Here is a 20,930-nt window from a genome sequence, read left to right on the forward strand (position 1 = left end):
TAATAAGTATAGTAAATCTCTATCTATACTAATAGCCTCTTATCCTCTATTACTATAGTAGTACTCTACTATTACGGCGCTAGGTCTTCGCCTAGTAAGCTAGTAGTTTCTATATTTTCTTTTCTCTCTTTACTACCTATAGGTAGAGGGCTTTCTAGCTAGTATACTTAGGCGTATTACCTCTTTAAGGGGCCCTCGATCCTTATATACGTTTTANTATTTAGCGTATATTTTCTTTTACTAGGTAGCCTTATACTATAACTATTCTCTATATAGTAGTTATATTAATATATAAGTCTACTAGTAGAACTACTACTTTATATTCTAGTATAGCGCGTAGTATTCTCTTATAAACCCCTATAGTTCTATATAGNTACTAGTTTTATAGCTTAGCTAATAGCGCTAAGGAACTTTTTATTAATACCTTACTACCTAGTCCTGGGCCCTAGATCTAGCAGCCGTATAGTATTATTAGCCTTACTATAAATAAATCAATAAATAAATATCTATATAATTTTCTATATAATTATTTCTATAAATTCTATAATTAATTACTAGTATAAAAATATATATCTATACGCCTATATATTTATATAAAGCTCTATATAAAGCTCTATATAAGGCTCTATATAANGCTCTATATAAAGTTCTATATAAGACTCTATATAAAGCTCTATANAAGGCTCTACTTAAAGCTCTACTCGAAGCTCTGCTCAAAGCTCTGCTTAAAGCTCTGCACGAGGCTCTGCACGAAGCTCTGCACGAGGCTCTGCACAAAGCTCTGCACGGGACTCTGCACGAAGCTCTGCTCGAAGTTCTGCTCGAAGCTCTGCAGGAAGCTCTGCAGAGGCTCTGCACGAGGCTCTGCACGAGGCTCTGCACGAGGCTCTGCACGAAGCTCTGCACGAAGCTCTGCACGAAGCTCTGCACGAAGCTCTGCACGAAGCTCTGCGTACGGAGGCTCTGCACGAAGCTCTGCGTACGGAGGCTCTGCACGAAGCTCTGCGTACGGAGGCTCTGCACGAAGCTCTGCGTACGGAGGCTCTGCATAAAGCTCTGCATGAAGCTCTGCACGAAGCTCTGCGTACGGAGCCTCTGCATAAAGCTCTGCATGAAGCTCTGCACGAAGCTCTGCACGAAGCTCTGCACGAAGCTCTGCACGAAGCTCTGCAGAAGCTCTGCACGAAGCTCTACGCGGAGCTCTGCGTAGGGCTCTGCGTAAGCCTCTACTAAAGCTCTGCGTGAGGCTCTACCTAAAGCTTACCCCCTTCTATAAAGCAAATCTATACCTACTAGTAGTCCTTAGTTATTATTTAAAGCTGGCTCGTCGGTTTGGGTACTCTGGCTACAGTAGGAAGAGGGCGGCGGTGGTCGTGGGCTGCTACGACTCGGGGGNGTNGGGCGCGACGACGAGATAACGAATTAGAATCGGGCAAATCGGGCAACGTAGTCTTCTTCGCCAGGTTTGCTTTGGTAATTCTAGCCATTAGGAATAGNTTAGGGAGCTATAAGAGTTNAGACAATTTGGCTCAAAGTAGGTGTATATAGGCCTAAATACCCCGCGCGGGACTAACAAAAATCCGAACCGTGTACCAGACCTTCTAACGAAGGTCTTGCCAAAAGCGGCTAGCGGCTTGGCAAGGTAAGCCTTGGCAAGAAGGTCTGGGAACGAGACAAACCTTATGTTCTTTCGGAAATTGTCGGTGCAGTATCCGACAATGTTAAATTATATATCGACTCCTCTCCCATGACAGTTATTACTTAATGTGGGATCGCGTATAACCAGTGTTCTACGCCCAGACAAGCTTCTTCAACGAATATCCCAGCTGCTCAAAATAACCCGTGCTCTTCTTTGCGTCAGCCAATGAAATAACGTCTTTCTCTTCAACCACTAGCTCTTTGTCGCTATCTGCACCCTCTGCTGATTCCGCAGCGCCAGAACCCTTCCTAGTTTTATTGGCTACCCTAGCGATCTCTTCACACATTCCTCTTATCATTTGCACCTCGCTCACTGGCGCATCCCACCCCTCTCCTGCTGCAATACTGCTCTGCAGCGGCAGTGCCTTAAATGCTAGAGATCTGATTCTACCACCCTCCGCCTGCTTCTGCTTTCCCTTCTCCCCATCATCCTTCTTACTATCTAAACTCCTAGTATTAACCCTCACTAATTCTTTCCCTGAATCGGTCTTGTACTTGATGAGAAACCCAACGTTTTTGTCCTCGTCCATATGTCTTGCCGCGAGTGTACTCGTGATGTATACCCCCCTACAGATAGCCTCCAATGATTCTAAGCCCACCCTTTCAAACTCGCGTACTTTCTCTGTGCCCCAATCCAAGCGGCAGAAATACAAGGCATGTTCCGTAAGAAGTAATACAGCCTCTTCAAAAGTTCCCGAGCGCAGAGTATTTGGTTCTGAAGGACAACTCAATGTCCATCCAGCAACCAAATCCTCGTTCTCGTTCTCAATGACGATACCAGCGCAGCGCTCGATAGCTGCTTGCCTAACTTTTCGTAAATCGACAAAGTAGTCTTGTGCTTTCATGTCTGCTTCGAACTCGGAGAATATGCTGTCGGTTGCTCTGCCTAGAAGATAGTCGATAAGCGCTTGTGCAAAGTAATCATTGACAATATTATTGTAGTATCTGCTCAATGTTAGCCCAAAATCGGTTAGGGCGCCGCCAATGTTTCGGCGACGTGTACGCGTGAAGTCGCCTTTCAGTGCTGCAGTCCCGGCGTATTGTTTCGAGATTGCATCTCCGTTGTCAGCCCAAAGTGTATTGAACCAGGCAGTGCTTGGGTCGGTTTGTAGATCAATAGAGATAAAGTGAGCAGCGAGTTGGTTCTCGAGGGCCGTGCGGGCGCAGGCAGACTGGACAACATTGGTGCGGTCAAGACAGTCCATGCAATTTGTGCGGAGGACCCCCAATTGTCTGTGCACAACCTTATCTTCTTCAACGACTGTCCAACCCGAGGATGTCATGAATTGATCGAGGGTATTCATGAGAATGGAGACATTTTCGAAGCGCATACCGCGACAGACATTGTGGAAGTCAAACCATTTGAATCCAAGTTGGGTGCCTTTGCCGTCAATGCCACCGTTCGAGTTGAGGACAGCAGCCTGCTTCTCGAAAGCTTCGCCGATCTTGAATTCGCTGCCGTGTTTGTCAACTAGAGAAGCAACTTGGATATTGCCGTAGCGAGCAGCAAGGTTAGCGAAATGAAGTTTGAATGCCGTAGCGTTTGTTTCAGGGGAGCCCCAGAACATGGGGATAGGTTTGAGGCTGTATGGCGATTGGGAGAAGAACAAGGGGATAGAACCCCTAAATTGGGTGAAGGAGTAGATCCTGTCCTGCGCAGAGTCCCACAATGGTGTAGACAGTATCTGCTCCGTCTCAACGCTATTTGCAGCATGACCCTCGTCGTCTACCCCACGCCGTAAATAGCGTAATCCAGCACGCTTTATAGATCTTCGCGATATTAGAGTGAGTAGAAAGTCTTTTCTCCCAGGATCTTCGCTCAACGGCGTCGCAGATTCTGTATTCAGAGAAGAATTGGATTCCGATGACTCTGCCTGTGCAGCAGTAACGTCTTCTGGTTTCGATGCGGAGTTAGCAACAGCGTTATTCGAAGAGTCGTCCGATACATTGACGGTAAACGCTCGCTGACCCACAAACCCCTGAAGAACTGGGAGTATAAAGCTATGCTGTCCAGCATCTATGAGGGGACTAACAATATAATTGTTCCAGAAGAACTATAACGGTTAGCTTAAAGTCTCCAATAAATGAGTCGAAACAGCACTCACTAATGGATCATATTGCTGGAAAAGTGGTAATGAGGATGTTGAACTAGCCTGCCCTCCTAATCCCCTGGATAAATCATAGTCGTATGAAAAGTAAAAGTTCCGAGAGCTAAAATACAATTTTGCCGTCCTCAAAATTTTTGGCAAAAGCGTAACGGTTGAGTTGTCCCTTGGCTCAGCTAACGCTTTCGGAATTTCCTCCGGAGAAACGGCAGGGGCATCGACCTGCTTCTCGATAGCTTCTGGAGTATCCTCGGGATTTTTTTGCCTAGTGACTGGTTCCTCTTTGAGTAGTGCAGGTTCAGCATTCTGAGATGTCCGCGCCTGCCTGCGTGCCAAGTCCTCTTCGCTACTCATCCCTTGCATCCGCCTTCCCTCCGCACTCCATCCTTTTTTCGAGAACCACCTCCCCGTGAATCTTCCATAAGCTCCCTTCTTCCTAATGACATCTTCCGCGACGCTCGTCTTCCTATCTACCCCTGTTATTTGTCCTGTGACAGCATCTTTTTCCACTTCCTTTGGCGGCGGATCGACCACACTCTCGCTTAACGAATCTCCCGCTATACTCTGAGTCGCATCGTCATCGCTCTCACTGTCTTCCTCCGCACCACTCTCCGTAGGTTTAGAATGCCTCTTCAAATGCTCCTTTGCCGCGGTAATGGCTTTATCCGCGTCGGCTTGCGAGGAAAGCGGGATGAGCGCCACGTCAGTAATCACATAAATAGGCTTTCCGCGGATCTGAGCAACTTGCTCTCTACTACATATTGAGATTAGGAATGATGCCGACGCAACTTTCAGTAACCCTAGAAGTGGACATCGTCTGCGTTAGCTGTGGCTCGAGAAACTGAGTGGTGGGTAGGGGCAATTATATTTCCGTACCAATGATGCCATGGGCTTCTAAAGACGCAGGGGCAGCATCCTCGTCGCGTCTGTCTTTTAGTAAGGGAGAAATGCTGCCCCTATAGTCGATCTTGATTGCTTGCTGAGTTGCTAGCGGATGGTTTCGTGGCGGCGCGGGCTGGAGTATTAGGCCGTCGATGGCAGCGAAAATCAGCAGTTTTCGTACGAGACCGGGCATAGTCATACAGCTACTGAGGGTTAGTGGAGGCCCATTGTAGGCATAGCCGTGGTTGTATAGCTTCTTGGTGTTGAACGTTTAGCGGCACGCGGGATGTGCAAATGACGTCGAGGCTTGGCAAATAGTTTGCTTTTGTTTGCAGCCAAATTGAGAGCTAGATTGGAAGATGGATACATTGAAGAATTAAGAGGTTGAATAGTATATTTAGAATTCACAGGAGGAATATAAAACGTCTCAGAAGCCATTTCATGTACAGTCTGAGTCCTAGTTCTCCTAGAATATATCCTCTAGCCCTTCCCACTTCCCTTTATTGTTCGCAACATCGTTCCTCATCCGCCAGTATTCTCCATTAAATAACCAATACTCTTCACCAGTAATCTCGCATTTCCCCTTGCTGAACCATCGAGGAATGAACTCTTCACCTTTAGCTTCCCTCTCGCGCCGCTTCGCTCGCTGCTTCTCTTCTACACGATTCTTTTCAGTAGCAGCGAAATCGTACTCGCCATCTTCCATGGCACGTTGATCAGGCCGTAACCGCGTATCCGTCGGTGCAAGAACTAGTCGAAGTTTATCCGGCAACGCGTTCAGCGTGACAACGAATGGAGTAAGGTTAAAGGGAATTCCCGTAGGACGAGTATGACATTCCCATACTAGGAAAGCCTTGTTTTCGTCATGACGCAGACTAGAATTCTGTAGATTGACCGCATCATCCTCATAACCGGGCGTTAGGCGAGCATAAATTTTATCGTTCCACCGGCCGCCAATACTCCACCTAGTCTTGCCATCCGCATCCATAACTTTCCCGGCGACTTGATACGCGGAGGACGCTTTCCAGCCTCGAGGTTTGAAGTCAAGCTGACATGTTTCGCCGGTAGTCCAATTTTTAATCTCCATCAGGCCGTAGTTGTCGACAGTGGGGTTTCCAGTGATAATACCGACAACAGATGACGTGACCTTCTTCCACGTGTACATTTCAGAGCCGTATGAGTTTGGTCTGAGGCGCAGGAACCATGTTCCAAGAGGATTGATGTCGAAGGACTTCCCGTAGAACTTCGACTTCACAGCAGATTCGCCCTTTACACGCTGTAAGCATAAAGGTAGCTATATTTTGGCACGAACTTACATAGTAATCCCACTTCTTGGACTCTGCATAGGCAGCCCCGATGGGTGGATGGTGGCTGACTTGCTCAATGAAGAAGCGATAACCCTTATCCGGCCGTGCATACTCGTAGGTTTCTCCGAGTAAAGGATTGAAAGGTTTAGCAACACGCCCAATAGTCGAGGCATATTCGCTGGCAGCAAAGGCAGCGACATATAAAAGACGTTCGGTCGAGTCCATCCGCTCAGCTGCAGTGTCGAGTAGATCGGTATATTCCATATCTTCAGCAACGCGTTGTAGCAAAGAGGTTGGCTCATTAAACGACACTGGCAAAGTCATCTTCGTCATGTCTTTGCCAATCATGGATTTGAGAATACCCTGGTGTATCTCGTTAGCTGGTTTGAAAATGTCAGGGCTCAATAATCTTACCCAAAGGGATATCTTAGGCCTGTCATCCGCATCCATTGCGAGTCGTTCCCGTGGAGGGTCTTCGTAACCGATGAATCCAGTCATGATTTGAGTCATCCTATCTTCAAAAAGCCCTTCAGTCGAGGCTGGTAGCTCTTTGCCTTTCAGACCAGGACTAGTGACAGGCATTTCAACAACTTGAACCTCTCCAGCACCAATGGCGTCGAAAAATTCGTCATCATCAGATTCTGATTCTGAAATTTTAGCAAAACAAGCAAGAGTAGACTTCCTTCTCATTGGTGAGCTGGTGCTGGGCTTGGGCCTAAGGAGTGCACCGTTATCGCCGTCGGTCTTCAGAGATTCTTCAGCAACAACAAAGTCGTCTCTCCCCTCCATACTCAACGGTCGCGACTCGTTCATCTCAAAACCCTCCAGAGCCTCACGAAGAGCGCGTTTGGTCTTTCTTCGTTTGAGTTCGGATTCGCCAATACGACTTTCCAGCTCTTCTTGCTCTTTTGCAACTCGAGCCATGCTTTCCTCCCACATCCGACGTACGTTTGCTTCTCGATCGAGTCTGTATTGCCAGTATGCGTCGCGATCCCGTGATATACGTAAGAGATCTCCAACAAGGCCTTTCAGGTTCCCGACTGCAGCTTCGTATGAAGACAAAGCTTGGACGGCCATTGGATCCGAGATCTGCATTGTGGGATTCCTCGATTTCTCAGCTTGAAGTGCAGCAGAAACTTGAGCTAAAAGATCGAGCTGGAGCTTTGCAGATTGCGCGGTAATGTTGAATGCGTCCTTATTCGTTGGCTGGATTTCATGGCTGCTGGCATCATCCCCGTAATCCTCATCATCATCCACATCCCCTTCTACTGTAGCCGTTCCAACATGGCTTACCATCTTGCCTAATTCTGCACCGGCTACACTAGGTTCATAATTGCTATGAGTATAGTCTTCGTCATCGATGGTGCTAGCTCCTGTGCGCGAGCCGCCAGTGCTTGTTAATGGGATACCGAGAGATGTAGCTATAGGTCAATTAGCGCATGAAAATATTAAAACTAAGAAGCACTTGAGGCTTACAAGGGACGAGGTTTTTATTACCAAGGCGAGAACTTGTAACACTCAGTGAATCGCCCTCTTTCGATGGCCGCTTGTCGTATTGCTCCATTTTAGCCTGCTTTAAAGCTTCCGTCTCGCGATTGTGACGCTTCTCTTCTTCTCGTGCCTCGTCCTTACTCCACTGGATGGCATTATTTAACGCCCAATACCAACGTTTTGCTTCAACTTGATGGTTGGCCTTTAGATGGTACTTCACCGAAGATTTCCCCTGAATTTCAAACCGCTGTTTGTCTTGAGGATCCATGTATAGTTTTGCGATTTTCATATTGATCGCTCCGCGGCACGCCGAACCGGCATCATCTACAAATCGTCAGTTTGTTATTGTACTTCTTGCTACTGCTGAAGAAATGTCAATGCTTGATGTTTTGATTTGAATTAGACTCACCTTGGTGTTTGTAGTAGCTGAGTACTCCATCTTCAAGAACAAACCACCTCAACTTGTAGCCGCTCGTGTAATTTGTCCACTTCTTCAGGTAGCCTTTCATTTCTCGGCCCTCTTTACTACCCAGCGCATTCTCCGTAGACGACGGCCCCGCCTGCGGCGTGGAGCTGCCCAGGATTGTCTTCTCTTGAATTCCACGTTGCGCTGCAGCTGCAGCTGGCGATCTCTTGAGAATTGCGCGCGTTCGATCATCTTTTGTGACATCTTGAGGAAGTTTTCCTCTCCTATCTCTCCTAAATGGATCGGCACCATTGAGCAACAGCATTTGTATCAATTTAACATCTCTTCTCCTTGCGGCTTCATGTAATAAAGTACCTCCAGTCTCAAGCGTTGCGGGATCTGTTGTGAGTTCTCCACCATTAACGTCCAGCGTACTTCGAATTCTAGGGTCTTGTAGTAATTTCTCCAAAGTAGCAAGATCACCAACAGTGACAAGGCTGTGTATTTTTCTGACGTTTGTATCTATGAATATAGATCGCGCAAGTTGTAATTGTTGGAATATCTCTGGGGTGCGAGCCAGATCCAGCGGGGTCTGTCCCTGATAGTTTACAATAGAATCGTTAATGCCGGGTTGATCCAACAGCATTCGTACTACTGGCGCACGCCCAAGTGTCGCTGCGAGATGTAGAGGAGTGTTCCCATCGCGGTCTCTTCCATTGATATCAATGCCGCTCTCGGACGTCGGTGTTGCATTTGACAGGACGAATTCGATAACTGGAATTTCCGCGCACTGTATCGCTAGGTGTAAGATAGTTGTGCCCTCCAGCCGCCCCCCAGAAGCTAGGGCGAGTGAAGAACTGCTTCCATCAGCGTCGCTAGCTGTAGTAGATTGCTCCCTGATAGCCTTCGATATCGCCCCCGTGTCACCGTTGCGAAGTGACTCAAAGATCCTGAAAAGTTTCACCGACTGCTCGATAGACGCGCCTTTAGTTGTAGGAGAAGAGGGTGATGGTGCGTGGTTTGGGGAAGCTGGTGCCAGGGCATCTAGCTGACCAGTATTTGACATGGTCGTTGACAGATGCGGCCTGTGACGAGAGGAATGTCTATGGTGGGAGTGGTGGTGTTGAGGTATTGTGGCTTGCTGAGAGCTCAGTGAGGTCGCTGAAGAAGTTGGTGCAGAAGGCGGGACACCGTTGTCGGCTTCGTCGGTGACGTCTGTTCTGGAAACTCGTTGGAGTAGCGATTTCACACTGGCGGATTTGGACCTCTTATGACTGTAACATTCTTGATCAGCTCCAAAAAGCAGAGAGGAAATACGTATAAGTCACAAGAGCAGAGCCCCTACTGCGTGCCAATACCGCTGGAGATTCTCGAGGCGTTGAATTAACTTACCCTTCCATATTGGCGAGATCCAGCAGCTCCTCAGCAATAAAAGATGACGGGAATAAATGAAATAAGACTAGTCTGCAAGAGTAGTTTGCTCATCGGCTAGAGGATATCCAATGGTCGGTTATACAATGCAGAAGAGGGACCTCTTGGTATCTGTGCGACATTTCTCAGGCGGAGAGCAATTGTGAAAGGGCGGGGCTGACCAGTCCTGTGTCAGTGACGCCAACTAGAGGGCACAGTATTTTCAAAGGACGCGCGCTGATGCCCATGCCTGCTATGCTCTTTGCGCTCGGGGTGTCGAAGCCAACCTTGCAATAATCTCATGCGCGGCAAAGTATCCACGCATTCCAAACTCACAAAATGCGTAAAGCTATACCTACATATGTAATGTTCTACACTATTTGTATACGTCTATATTTATCTACTCCTCTCGGGGATTACCGCTGATGAGCACTATTACACTGCCCAGCTGTCTTCGCACGTCTTCTTTCTCAACATCATGAGTGTCTTCAACTTCTCCCCACATCCCCGTCTGCCACCGCACTTCTAAACTGCATGCTTCAGCGGCTTCTTCAATCCCGAACCTTTTGCCTTCTCCACTGTCCCCACGCAGTCGTGCGAACTCCTCGCTCCATTCCACTAAAAGCCGCACCCCAACAAGGAGACTTTTGCTTGCTAACACCGCCCGCTCCAACCCGGCAAGTTCGAAGGCGGGTAACCCTGAGAGCCATCCTCGAATTACACCCTTGGTCATTTCAGGCTGTGGGGCTGGCAGGATACTGTCGGGTTCCAAAATCGGCATGATTTCCAACCCAGGCCAAACATTCGTAGTGAGATAAGCAATGATGGGTTGCGCAACGCGGATCTGAAGCTTGCGTAATGAGTCTGACCCTTTCCTGTGTTCCAATTGGGGGGCGTCGTAAATGCTTTTCTCTGGTGCCCAACATAGTAAGGTGTCGGTGTTTAGGTAGCGCATCAGCATCTCAATAATTTCGTCTCGAGTATTGATCTTTCCCTCCACATCCGCGTTCTGTACGTCCAAGGCCCTAGCTGCTAGAGACGTCATCGGGATATAATGCGTTTTAAGGGCCTGCTGTGCGCTGACTAATAAGTCCCATTCGAGTGCAATTGCCGTGGCAAGCTGGTGTTTGGTGGAGGGGACGGTTAGGATGTTTTTCGAAGGCGTTCGGACTGGTCGACTGTCCAGGAATATCTGAAGGCCGTCTGATACCCGTTAGCCGCTGAAAGTGCCTAATATCGCTTGATCGTACCTGGCGTGTCCTTGACAGTGACATTTTTCCAGAACCGCTTTTGCAGCACAGTCTTCGGTTTAGCGGGATTTGTCCGAACCTCTTGTGCTTTGCGAAATAGCTCAGCTTGCTTTCGCTTTCTCGCTACCCTATCCTCCGCTTCTGATGGAGCGGGTGTTGGGGGTTCTGGAGGAGGACCGGGAGTAGTTGGATGTGGGAGAGGTGTTGCAGATCTCGAAGATGATGTATGGAGGCATTGGTAGAGTGGTACAAATGTATGTCGAGGAGCTATTCGGCGCGCAGAGAAGCATATGAGAGACTGAAGGGGTCGCATAGCCTTCATAGCTGCAGCAGGAGCCAGTAATGTGGAATTGTGTGCTAAAGGATGCGCGAGTACTTTTGGCCTTAACGTCACAAGAATCTCGATTCGGGTGCTTGGCGTGTGTTTTGGCGTGGATGAAAAGCTGGGGTGGCTCCTCCGCTCTCGTGTTCTCAACCAAGCGCATCCCACTAGTCACACGCCGTCTCATTTTGATCCAACATACCGAGAGCGGCGTGATGACCCTGGAGTCTATCGTCGCATCTACAAGCATCAAAACTACCAGCTCCTGGCCGTGTCATTGACGTACCGGACACTCGAGCCCAAAACCACCCCGCATCGTTGCGTCAAACACCTGTGCTGCAAGCTCCAACAACGTCCAACGTGGGCGGAGATAGAAGCAAAGCCCAACCTCGAAGCCCAATGCGGTCCTGAGTTTTTCGCAAACTCAAGGGCAGCGGAGGCCACTTTCATGAATCACAGCGCCGCATCCACCGCTGCCACCAATGCGACTCCTCCACAGCCAAAACCTATCCGCTTCGTAACAAACCACGATGGACCATACGCGAAGAGAAGGAGGATAAACTCTGCCTGCTTGACATGTCGACGAAGGAAAACGCGGTGTTCTGGTGAGCTGGGAGTTCCGTACGCCGGGCTTTTGCTGGACGGAATGTGTACTGACAGGAGAGAAACACTGTAGGCGAACGTCCAGTTTGCGGGACCTGTTCTCAAAACAAGCATGAATGTGGCGGCTACGGTCCAGAAGGAGATAATCCCACTTCTTTCAGCCCAACCTCTGAAGACAACAAGGATGCCGTCAGGAGAGCCTTTCAGAGGGAAAGTCACCCATCCGATTCACCCCGCTCACCTGTCAGAAAATCGCAACCGCATCCTCCCTTACAACCCTCTCGACCTCCAGTATCGCATGCAATGTCGAACGAATCTATGACTTCCCGCACCTCGGATTTATTGGCGCATAACCTCAACGGGAGGCAAGGAGAGGGGATTGGTATGCTTTATCAAGTGGAGAACATTCTGGTGGGCTCAAAGCATATAATTGACTTATTTTACAGGCCAGCCGGCTTTGAGCCTAAGCACTCGCAATCGCATGCCATACTTCCGATATTTTGGTCCAACTGCTATCATGCCGGGCTTCAAACAGATGGTAGTGAAGGTCAGGGGGAAGCAGCACGGAACCGGACAGACTTCATCGGATCGTATGCTCGCAACTTGCGCAAAACTAAGGTATTATACTAACTAGAATGCTCTAGCTCTCGAATCCTCACCTGGGCAGCCACCATCGATAGGACATATATCACCTTCCCAAGGCCATGAAGCTCGAACACCCGTGGAGATACCAGTTTACGATACCTCGGCGATGTCTCCGAGTCCATTGATCACGCATCTCTGTAAGATATTTTTCCTGCATCTCGGCTGCAACTTTCCGTTCTTGCAGCATGAACGATTCATGCGTGATCTCGAAGAAAAACAGGTCGACGCGATCCTTGTCGATGCCGTCTGCGCATTAGCTGCCAGGTTTTCTACTCACCCAATGTTGACTGGTAGGCCCGAATCGCAGAAAGAGGGGCAGGTCCCAGAAAGCTCCAACCTTCATCCATCTGAGTATGGCCAGGCTTTCGCGCAACGGGCAAAATCCGCAATACCTGACACTTTTCCCTGTCCAAGTGTTGCAGTAGTACAGGCAGCTCTTTTGCTCGCCTACGATGAGTTCGGCGCAAGTCGTGATAGTGGATTATGGATGTATCTCGGAATTTCGATTCGCATGGCTCAAGATCTTGGGATGCAAACTTTAGAAGGATTAAAATACGAGGGACGATACGGACCTACCCCAAAGACAGTGAAAATCACTCCAAGTAATGGCAATAGCGAGCCTGCACAAAACCCTACTCCTCCTAGCTCAACCTGGAACAAATCTATGGATAACCCGGCAATTCAGGAACAGAAGGCTGTCGAGCGCGAACGAGTAGACACCTTCTGGTCCATATTCTTCTTGGACCGTGTGATATCATCTGGAACTGGGCGGCCCGTAACCCTTCGCGATCGAGACATCGAGATATCGTTTCCTTCTTTGGACGAGGTGGACTCCTCGACTGGTTGGCCCGTTCCATTCCCAGCTCTAATTCGGATTATACACCTTTATGGTCGGGTGACTGATTTACTCAATAGCATCAAGGAAGTCTCACATGTAACACCAGATGTCATTAAACGACTTGCAGCAATGGAAAATCATTTGACAGATATCTACCAGGGACTGTCACCCAGGCTTCACTTCAACGCTGTAAATTTTCAGCACTATGTCAAAGCCAACCAGGGGACCAACTTCGTCCTCTTACATTTTTGGTTTCATACTTTAATTGTCCTCCTTCACCAACCAACACTACTAAAAACATTCGAGGGTAGCATCCAGCAGCTGCTTCCCAACAGTAGAGAGTTGTCCATGTCTTCTGCGAAGACAATCGCTGATATCTTGGCGTTTGCTGAGCTTATTGATGCTAAGTCGGGACTAGGAAATCCATTTACTAGGTCCGCCAATTGCTGGATTTTTTCTAGGTGCTCGTTGCTAATATTCGCAGCAGTCAGCCTATCTACATAGCGGCTTGTGCTTTCCTCAAAGAAACAGCCTTGCATTCCGCTTCCTCAAATCCGCATTCTACACCTTCGACACCAGGATCTCGTGATAGTGGACATGATTCCGGAGCGTCGGCAAAATCTGCTCTAGAAAACATAAAACCAGAGAAGCACGGCAGCACCCCACCCAACGGTGACAAGACTACAACGCACCTATCAGACCATCCACTAGACCAGAAGCAGGCAGCTAAACATACTTTGCTTGCATCTGCTGCAAATCAAAACTATCAGCGCTGTTACAGGGCGCTTAAATCCCTGGAAACCTACTGGGCAGGGGTCAAATACATCTTGACTGTTCTAGATCAGAAAGCAAAAGGCGTTGGTGATCCCTTACTTTATACAAGGGAGGAGATGGAGAGCGCTCTAGAACTTCCAAGACCTGAGCCAGCATTTACATCTCCCGGGTGGCGGAGGAAATTGTCATGGGGAACTTACTTGACAGCACAGAATCTCGGGGATGTGGCGCATTCCAAGGTTACCTCTGCCCTTCGCCAAAAGAACAGCGGGCAGACTGCGAGTGGATCATCATCTCCTATAATGAATCCAAGTCAAGGTATATACGCTCTCATATTCCATTTGCCGTTGATAAATGGCTGATAATAATGATAGCTATCGGATGGTCTTTGACTGGCACCATGAACTCTCCAAGCACAAGCCTCGCTGTGCTTTACCCTACCGACACCAACCGCGAATCTAATCCTCGTCATACTTCTGAGCCTATCAACCCTTCTATCGCCTCCATACTGTCTAGTGCCCCGACCACCTCTTCTCCAGCCACCCGCATTAAATATGAAAGCCCGCATGGCATACCCTCGCCTTCTCCAAATTTCTCTAGCGGGCCCAGTTCGCAGCAGTTCAACCCAACTCACTCAACCATAACCACTATGCCCCCACCTCCTTCGACTTTCCACACTGTCCCTGCTGCTGATCCTGTCCTCGTCTCCGAAGCCGACCTCCTGTTAAACTTGCACTCGCCTTTCTCCGCCTCCTCGTCTCCTGGGCGTATCCCAACTGGCGCGTCACCTTATGCGCCTTCCCACCGCTCTTCAACTCTTAACACCCAAACCACACAACAGGACTTCTCACCGGGCTCGGGCTCGCAATTTCCACAATTCAATACCAGCCCTAGTGGGGATAGCTCTGCTCAAGTCCCATTCGGAGACATGATGATTGAGAGCCAGGATATTGACATGAGTGCACTTGGGGACGATATGATGCCCTGGCTGGAGTATCTACCCCATGAGATGCTAAATTACTATGATGCCAATGCAGGTTTTGTGGGTGATGGTGGGGTTCACGGGCAAGGAATGGAGTCAGCGGACGCCGTGGGTGGCGCGGGAAGGTGAATTTTGTAATGATACCGGTGTGCTGTGAGTTGGCGTCGCGGAGTCTATAATGCGGTACATGACGTATTGGAAAATTTGTTGAATATGGCTACACACACATTGTTGGATCTACGATGCTCGAAATATGTGGAGGGCGTTCGAGGTGACGTGGATATCCATCTCTGTGCGTTGGCCGGGATAGGCAGGTTTTTTTTTTAATCGTTTAGCGTTCCAGTAATTTTCCTCGTTCTGCCGTTAAAATTGGCCTTACTTGATTACTTCATTTGTACGTGTCATAATTCATCCAGATAGTCCAGCTGGCAGCAGTCAGAAATCCTATGATATACCTATGCAGAAAACATTTTGACCTAGCATTCAAGTGTCTTCAATACGGCTCATTGCATCGACTAGAACTTAATGAACATGAGAAGTGGAACGTGGCCACGTCTATGGTAGGAGGCATTTAGTATTCTAAAACTGATTTCGGCTCCCGCAGTCTCTCTACGACTCGCATATGTTGACCAATATAATACTTCGTGATAACGCCTAGGGAATCGCTTCACAGTAGAACATTCATACTTCTTACTCATAGGCCATCTTGTGCATTTGCATTGCAGTACATGACTTCTCCCGTAGGTTTGGACGAGGGAGCCGAGCGGGCAGGTCACAATTGCTTGAGCTGTCCAGAGATGAGTGAGCTTATTGGCCAGAAAAGATCTCTGGTAGACAAGATAAATGGATATCACAAGACAGAAGAGACGGAAGGCGGAAGGGGAGAGAGAAGGGATGCAAGAAAAAGAGATAACAGAAAAAAGAGCAGAAGGGAAAGGAGGACAGGGAGGACAACCTTACCACCAGCAAACTATATCATATTTGCAGTCCCAACGCTATACTTTGTTGCCAAGTTACCCAGCTTAACAGAAATATCAGCCAGTCCGTCACTCTCGGTGCGCTCATACTCATGCGCCAGGACCAGCGAGCCGTCACAGCCGCCATCCCCGGGTAAGCAGTCATGGAAGGCAGTGACCTAACTGGACTGGAGCGCCTCTGGAGCTCCACACTGGATCCTTTCTTGCATTGGATTTGGAGCTGTCGATTTTAAGGCTGGATTAGAGTGGATCTAACTCGTTTGGAGCTCCTGGAGCTCCAGTTCTATACCTAATTAGGGGAGATTCCAAAGGGAGAAGAGAGGCAGGGCAGGAGATATTTATGCGTGATGATCAATGTACAGAGCGTGACACTACAGAGCGTGTGAAACCAAGTGTTTATTACGGAACCGATAATCACGTGTTTGATACGCGAATAGACTGTTTGTCCCTTCCTAATTGACTGGAATTGTGCGCTTGGGACCCTCCTATCCCTTTGTGTGGCAAAATGCGATTTTTGATTGGGGCGTGTTTAGCCGTCCTGCTTCAGCTAGCATACCTAGCTTAGGTTAGTTAGTGGCGTTTCGGTGGACCCCACCACTAAAAACACAAAAATCGACCTAATGGAAGGATGCTCTGAAAGGCCACCATAAAAGGTATATTTTTGAGAAAGCTGGGCAGAAAGCCGTAATATATAACGTTACGGTTATACGTTCCTGGCCCTTTTTTATTAACTACCTACTAATTATATAAGAAAATCCTCCATTAGAGCCCTAAATCCTTACCACCTGTACACTTTATACGCGTTCTTAACGTTAATAAGAATAAGCTAGTAGAGCTTAAGGTTATAAGGGAGGACGTGTTGTATACAAGGGGGCAACCTGAGCGGGTCACTCGCCCTCCCTGCAAGTTTTGATGACATTATAGTAATATCCTGGGAAAATAGTAAGTGCACGGCTATAATGCCACCAGAACTTGCAGGGAGGGCGAGTGGCCCGCTCAGGTTGCCCCCTTGTATGTCAGGTGAGGTAGATCAAGTACTGCAGGTGATTGAACGGTTCAAGTGTCAATGAGGCGCCAGTACCCCTGCCGCCGAGCAATCGCATTGACCAGAGGCTTCAACACTAAGTCATATACGGTATAGAGCTTCCAGATTGGCTTGAGAGGCTTGCATATACGAAAAGTGCAAGAAATCTTTGCCACACGAAGGGATGTGGTCACTCGGCTAATGATAGTTGGTAGTGAAAGCGGAAGAGTAAATCTTGAGTTGAAACTATAGGAAAATGTTAAGAGGAAGAAATTAAACCAGAAGCGCATCTACCTGGACAGGTTTGCGAGGTTGCCCGAGTACTTCATAGAAGTCAGAGAGGAAAGAACAAAGGGCGAAAAGCTAACAAGTTTATGGAAGCAGTACCGTATTGCAGTACTTGTTGGCCATGCGACATTCATTGTCCTAGCCCTACCATCATTTTGAAGTCTATCATAGCGCTGCTATGGGAGAACTGAGGGTATTGCCGTCGGCATCGAAGAGGAAAACTTGGTCCGACCCCAATCTATTCTCCTTATGGATAAGCTAGACTTGAAAACCGCCAAACTTTGCTGTCATCGAACTCCAAGCCTTGCGTGTAGCCTACGTGCTGTACGGTTGACGCGAAGGCCACACAACTCAGGCTGGAGACCCGCTGTAAGCGGAGCAGCGGGCAAGACTCAGCCCTGGCTTTTCAAATGGTTCAGCGAGGCTGAAGCACTGGCTGCCTGTAGATGTTACTGCTCCATGCTTTCTATGTCGCACGGCCCCGCGACTGAGTCACACAGTCCTCGAGATTTATGACACATGGTGCACTAAAATAACGCTGGCCATGTGGTGGGACGCCATCCTTGGTGGAATAAGATCCGGCCAACCAAGTCGTACGAGTGTGACCAGATAGAGTTTAGCGCTGCTGTAAGGTACATAACCTGCAGGCAGCGACCTCTACATCACCACATTGTGACCAGGCAATTCAGAATGAGAACTTTGTCGATTCAAGCTAGCTCTAGAGGTAACAGAAACAGGGTGGCAAGACATAAGCAGGGTGGTGAAACATAGGATGGTAGGCATCAAAGATAGTAGTAAGACGGTGGTAAGCAAATCCGATCTAGGTCAACACTACATTTATATATCACTACATTTGTACATCACTGCATTTATACATCACTACATTTATTGCAGTCCACAAAGATCTTTGTAAACTAGGCATTTGCATCTAAGCATATTTCTGATAATGTATCCTGATTCTTTACAAACCACTGCCATCCGTATGGACGCCGAAACCCATCCTATATCCTGGAGCCGCTGCGAAGTGACGGACCTGTGCTCTACTAAACGATCAGAGGAGGACTGGAAACCTTCAGATGATGAGTGCGATGATTTCTTGAATGCTTCCGTTAAACAGTTTCGTCACCCAGCGTCAAATTTCCTGTCACAAGAATGTGTCCAATGCAGTCCGACTTCTGGCATAAGCGGACATCTTATCCAGAGCACGTGCACTATTTCGCAGAAGGATTTAGAAAAAGAGAAGAGCTTACAAAAAGATATTCATGGTAGTGTATGGAGGTTAACTACGCAAGTCATGATTCAGAGTATTCAATTCCTAGGACTTTCTGCGCCTAAGCCACAGTTGACCACTGCCAATCGTCCGATCAACACGAATCGTTCGCGAAGAAAGGTCCCAAAGGCTCCATCACGTCTTCTTCTCCTCCCAACCGAGCTTCGTCTCCAAGTTTGGAGCTTTGTTTTTAGTCCCCCTCACTATTATCTTCGAAAGGCTCTCTCACTTCTCCGCACCAACCGCCAAATTTACTCTGAGGCATTTCCTTTCGCCTATCCTCATATCAGATTCTATTTGCCCGGCATCGTCACGTTCAAGCAAAATTTACTGACGCTCGAACCGAGACAAATTGCCCAGCTCCACCACCTTAGACTGCCGGTCACCCGTCTCTCATATTTGGGTATTGCACCGTTCATCATAAGCCACATCGAGAATCTGCGTCTCAATACCCTCACCATAACTCTTTCGGCCTTACACGAACCTCAGAAGCCAGTTGAAAATGGGTATCTGAGAGATCTGCGGAAGCGTTTAGATAAGATTACGAACATAAAATTCATCATTATCAATAATGATGGGTACTACGGGGACTGGGAGTTTCTACTTTTATTTTTGCGTATGCATAATTTCGACCAACGCATTGAGCTAAAAGAGAGTTTTGCCATCAAGTCTGGCCTGTGGGAGTACAAAATGCAGCGCCGCAGGAAAAGGGGTAAAGGTGGATATTTCATGATTATTAGGGCTTTAAATTACCACTAGAGCGGGATTGTACTTTAAACTTAATAGCTGGGAACTCTTACTCCTCTCATGTACTGACCAGACTTGGTCTGACTCCACTCTGATCAAGAATATGTCCTTGTTAGCATGCTTCTTCGCGGCCTTGAAGCGCGGCCTACAACAACGTCCAAAGCATGGCCGGAACGCTATCAAAAGCTTAGACCACCTGAATAGGAGGTACTGTACCTTGCATTTTCGGGATACTGTATTGGTGCAGCTCACACGTATTCCTTCAACATCCGCAGCTCCTCGTATGCTCGGGTCCTATTTGTTTTCCAAGCATCTATAGACTAATGCAGTCCTGTCTAGAGAGAGTTCCAGCTTACAACCCGCCCTAATCAACGAAACTCTCTCAGAAGTTGCTGAGTCTTTCGTCACATACTCTCAAAACCTCTTCTTGACTCGTATTTAACTGATATCTTAAGAATCTACTTCATACTGCCAGAATAACAACTCCTTCAAGCATGCCTACCGATCCCTCGACCGAAAATCGAACCTTTAGAGTCACAGCCTCCGATGCCAAAGCTTTCGTACAGGCCATCCTAACTGGCAATGGAGTATCTCAGGATAATGCTGCTATTATTGCCGAATGTTTAGTAGCCGCAGATCTTCGTGGAGTGGACACACACGGTATTAATCGCATTCCTTCCTACATGGCACGCATTCGACAAGGCGTGCTTGATCCGAAGGCCTCCCCAACAATTCGGCAAATTACACCAGTAGTCGGGCATGTAGACGGACACAATGGTTTTGGGTTTCTTGCAGCACATCTCGGGATGTCTGCTGCAATAAAAATGGCACAGAAGATGGGCATTGGCATGGTGTCAATAAAGCACTCAAACCACTTTGGCATGTCTGCTTGGGTGGTGCAGCAGGCGCTCGACGCTGGCATGATGAGTATTGTCTTCACGAACTCATCACCTGCATTGCCTGTCTGGGGTGGTAAGTCTAAGCTCGTGGGCGTTTCGCCGATAGCGTGCGGTGCGCCAGCGGGCTGCGAGAGACCCTTTATTTTGGACATGGCACCTAGTGTTGCCGCGCGCGGGAAGATCTACAAGGCTCTTCGACGGGGAGAAAAGATACCAAAGGATTGGGCATTAGATGCCGAAGGAAGGCCGACGGATGACCCTGCTCGAGCTTTGGAGGGAGTAATGCTTCCGATGGGTGGGCCAAAAGGCTCCGCACTAGCAATCATGATGGACGTCTTTTCAGGTGTCCTTTCAGGCAGTGCTTTTGCCGGGCATGTAACAAACCCCTACGACCCCTGCAAGCCGGCAAACGTCGGGCATTTCCTGGTGGCAATCAGACCAGACCTATTCATGAACCTAGAAGAGTTCAAGAACCGCATGGACCATCTCTACAAACGTGTTGTGGAGTCGGAAAAAATTGCTAACGTGAATAGAGTTTATTTTCCGGGGGAAATCGAACAATTGAAGCAGGAGGAGCGGCTCAAAGAGGGCATTCCGTATGTTGGATCGGAAATCGCAGCGCTCAATAAAGAAGCGGCTCGGGTAGAAGTCGGGCACATCAAAGTTTCTGGCGGGACCAAAGGCCCCACCAACCCTATTCGTGGTGTTCCCGAAAAGGCTCGGCTTTAAGACCAGACTATGGAGGGGAATTTGAATCATACTCAATGCCAGCCTATCGACCTACTTTTTCATTCGTCATCCGTTGTTGCTTTGCACCGATGGGGCCTCTCACACCCAGACCTTTCACCCAATCCTACAACAAATATATGTGATGATCTCGGTCTGAACTGCTGAAGGAGAGTTTACCAGGGGTTCCTTCAGTCTTGCATCCGCTAGGCAAGTTGGTGTGGGGTCTCCAATCTTGGAAGGGTGCGCGGGGCACGCGGAGACTGTCCGCTTTTGGTTATCTATC

The 20,930-nt window shown here is 48.3% G+C and overlaps 6 protein-coding genes across 6 annotated transcripts; 3 read left to right on the plus strand and 3 right to left on the minus strand.

Annotated features, from left to right (window-relative positions):
- Nucleotides 1-1,790: 1,790 nt before the first annotated feature.
- K441DRAFT_679032 (uncharacterized protein) lies at nucleotides 1,791-4,878 on the minus strand (the record flags this gene model as incomplete). The annotated part of the gene is made up of 4 exons (XM_067651215.1): nucleotides 1,791-3,752; nucleotides 3,804-3,867; nucleotides 3,919-4,603; nucleotides 4,680-4,878. The coding sequence occupies 4 exons, from the start codon at nucleotides 4,876-4,878 to the stop codon at nucleotides 1,791-1,793; spliced, it is 2,910 nt and encodes a 969-aa protein (XP_067501592.1).
- A 139-nt stretch (nucleotides 4,879-5,017) lies between these two features.
- On the minus strand, nucleotides 5,018-7,904 carry K441DRAFT_184695 (uncharacterized protein). Its single transcript, XM_067640395.1, has 5 exons — nucleotides 7,893-7,904; nucleotides 7,490-7,843; nucleotides 6,407-7,413; nucleotides 6,002-6,355; nucleotides 5,018-5,952 (listed from the first exon to the last, which is right to left on the minus strand). The coding sequence occupies exons 2-5, from the start codon at nucleotides 7,770-7,772 to the stop codon at nucleotides 5,152-5,154; spliced, it is 2,445 nt and encodes an 814-aa protein (XP_067501593.1). The 5' UTR covers nucleotides 7,773-7,843; nucleotides 7,893-7,904; the 3' UTR covers nucleotides 5,018-5,151.
- Nucleotides 7,905-9,660: 1,756 nt separating this feature from the next.
- Nucleotides 9,661-10,862, minus strand: K441DRAFT_614846 (F1-ATP synthase assembly protein; the record flags this gene model as incomplete). Its single annotated transcript, XM_067645701.1, has 2 exons — nucleotides 9,661-10,502; nucleotides 10,550-10,862. 2 exons carry the CDS (start codon nucleotides 10,860-10,862, stop codon nucleotides 9,700-9,702), a joined length of 1,116 nt encoding a protein of 371 aa, XP_067501594.1. The 3' UTR covers nucleotides 9,661-9,699.
- Nucleotides 10,863-11,034: 172 nt separating this feature from the next.
- K441DRAFT_640196 (uncharacterized protein) lies at nucleotides 11,035-15,194 on the plus strand. The gene is made up of 6 exons (XM_067646609.1): nucleotides 11,035-11,476; nucleotides 11,548-11,856; nucleotides 11,921-12,064; nucleotides 12,119-13,391; nucleotides 13,445-14,049; nucleotides 14,106-15,194. The coding sequence occupies exons 1-6, from the start codon at nucleotides 11,320-11,322 to the stop codon at nucleotides 14,840-14,842; spliced, it is 3,225 nt and encodes a 1,074-aa protein (XP_067501595.1). The 5' UTR covers nucleotides 11,035-11,319; the 3' UTR covers nucleotides 14,843-15,194.
- Nucleotides 15,195-17,681: 2,487 nt separating this feature from the next.
- K441DRAFT_663252 (uncharacterized protein) lies at nucleotides 17,682-19,092 on the plus strand. The gene has a single exon (XM_067649167.1). It carries the CDS (start codon nucleotides 17,949-17,951, stop codon nucleotides 19,029-19,031), a length of 1,083 nt encoding a protein of 360 aa, XP_067501596.1. The 5' UTR covers nucleotides 17,682-17,948; the 3' UTR covers nucleotides 19,032-19,092.
- A 245-nt stretch (nucleotides 19,093-19,337) lies between these two features.
- Nucleotides 19,338-20,895, plus strand: K441DRAFT_663253 (putative malate/L-lactate dehydrogenase). The gene has a single exon (XM_067649168.1). The coding sequence runs from the start codon at nucleotides 19,514-19,516 to the stop codon at nucleotides 20,645-20,647; it is 1,134 nt and encodes a 377-aa protein (XP_067501597.1). The 5' UTR covers nucleotides 19,338-19,513; the 3' UTR covers nucleotides 20,648-20,895.
- Nucleotides 20,896-20,930: the final 35 nt, after the last annotated feature.

This window comes from Cenococcum geophilum (genome assembly GCF_001692895.1).
Source record: "Cenococcum geophilum 1.58 unplaced genomic scaffold K441scaffold_33, whole genome shotgun sequence".
NCBI lineage: Eukaryota > Fungi > Ascomycota > Dothideomycetes > Gloniales > Gloniaceae > Cenococcum > Cenococcum geophilum.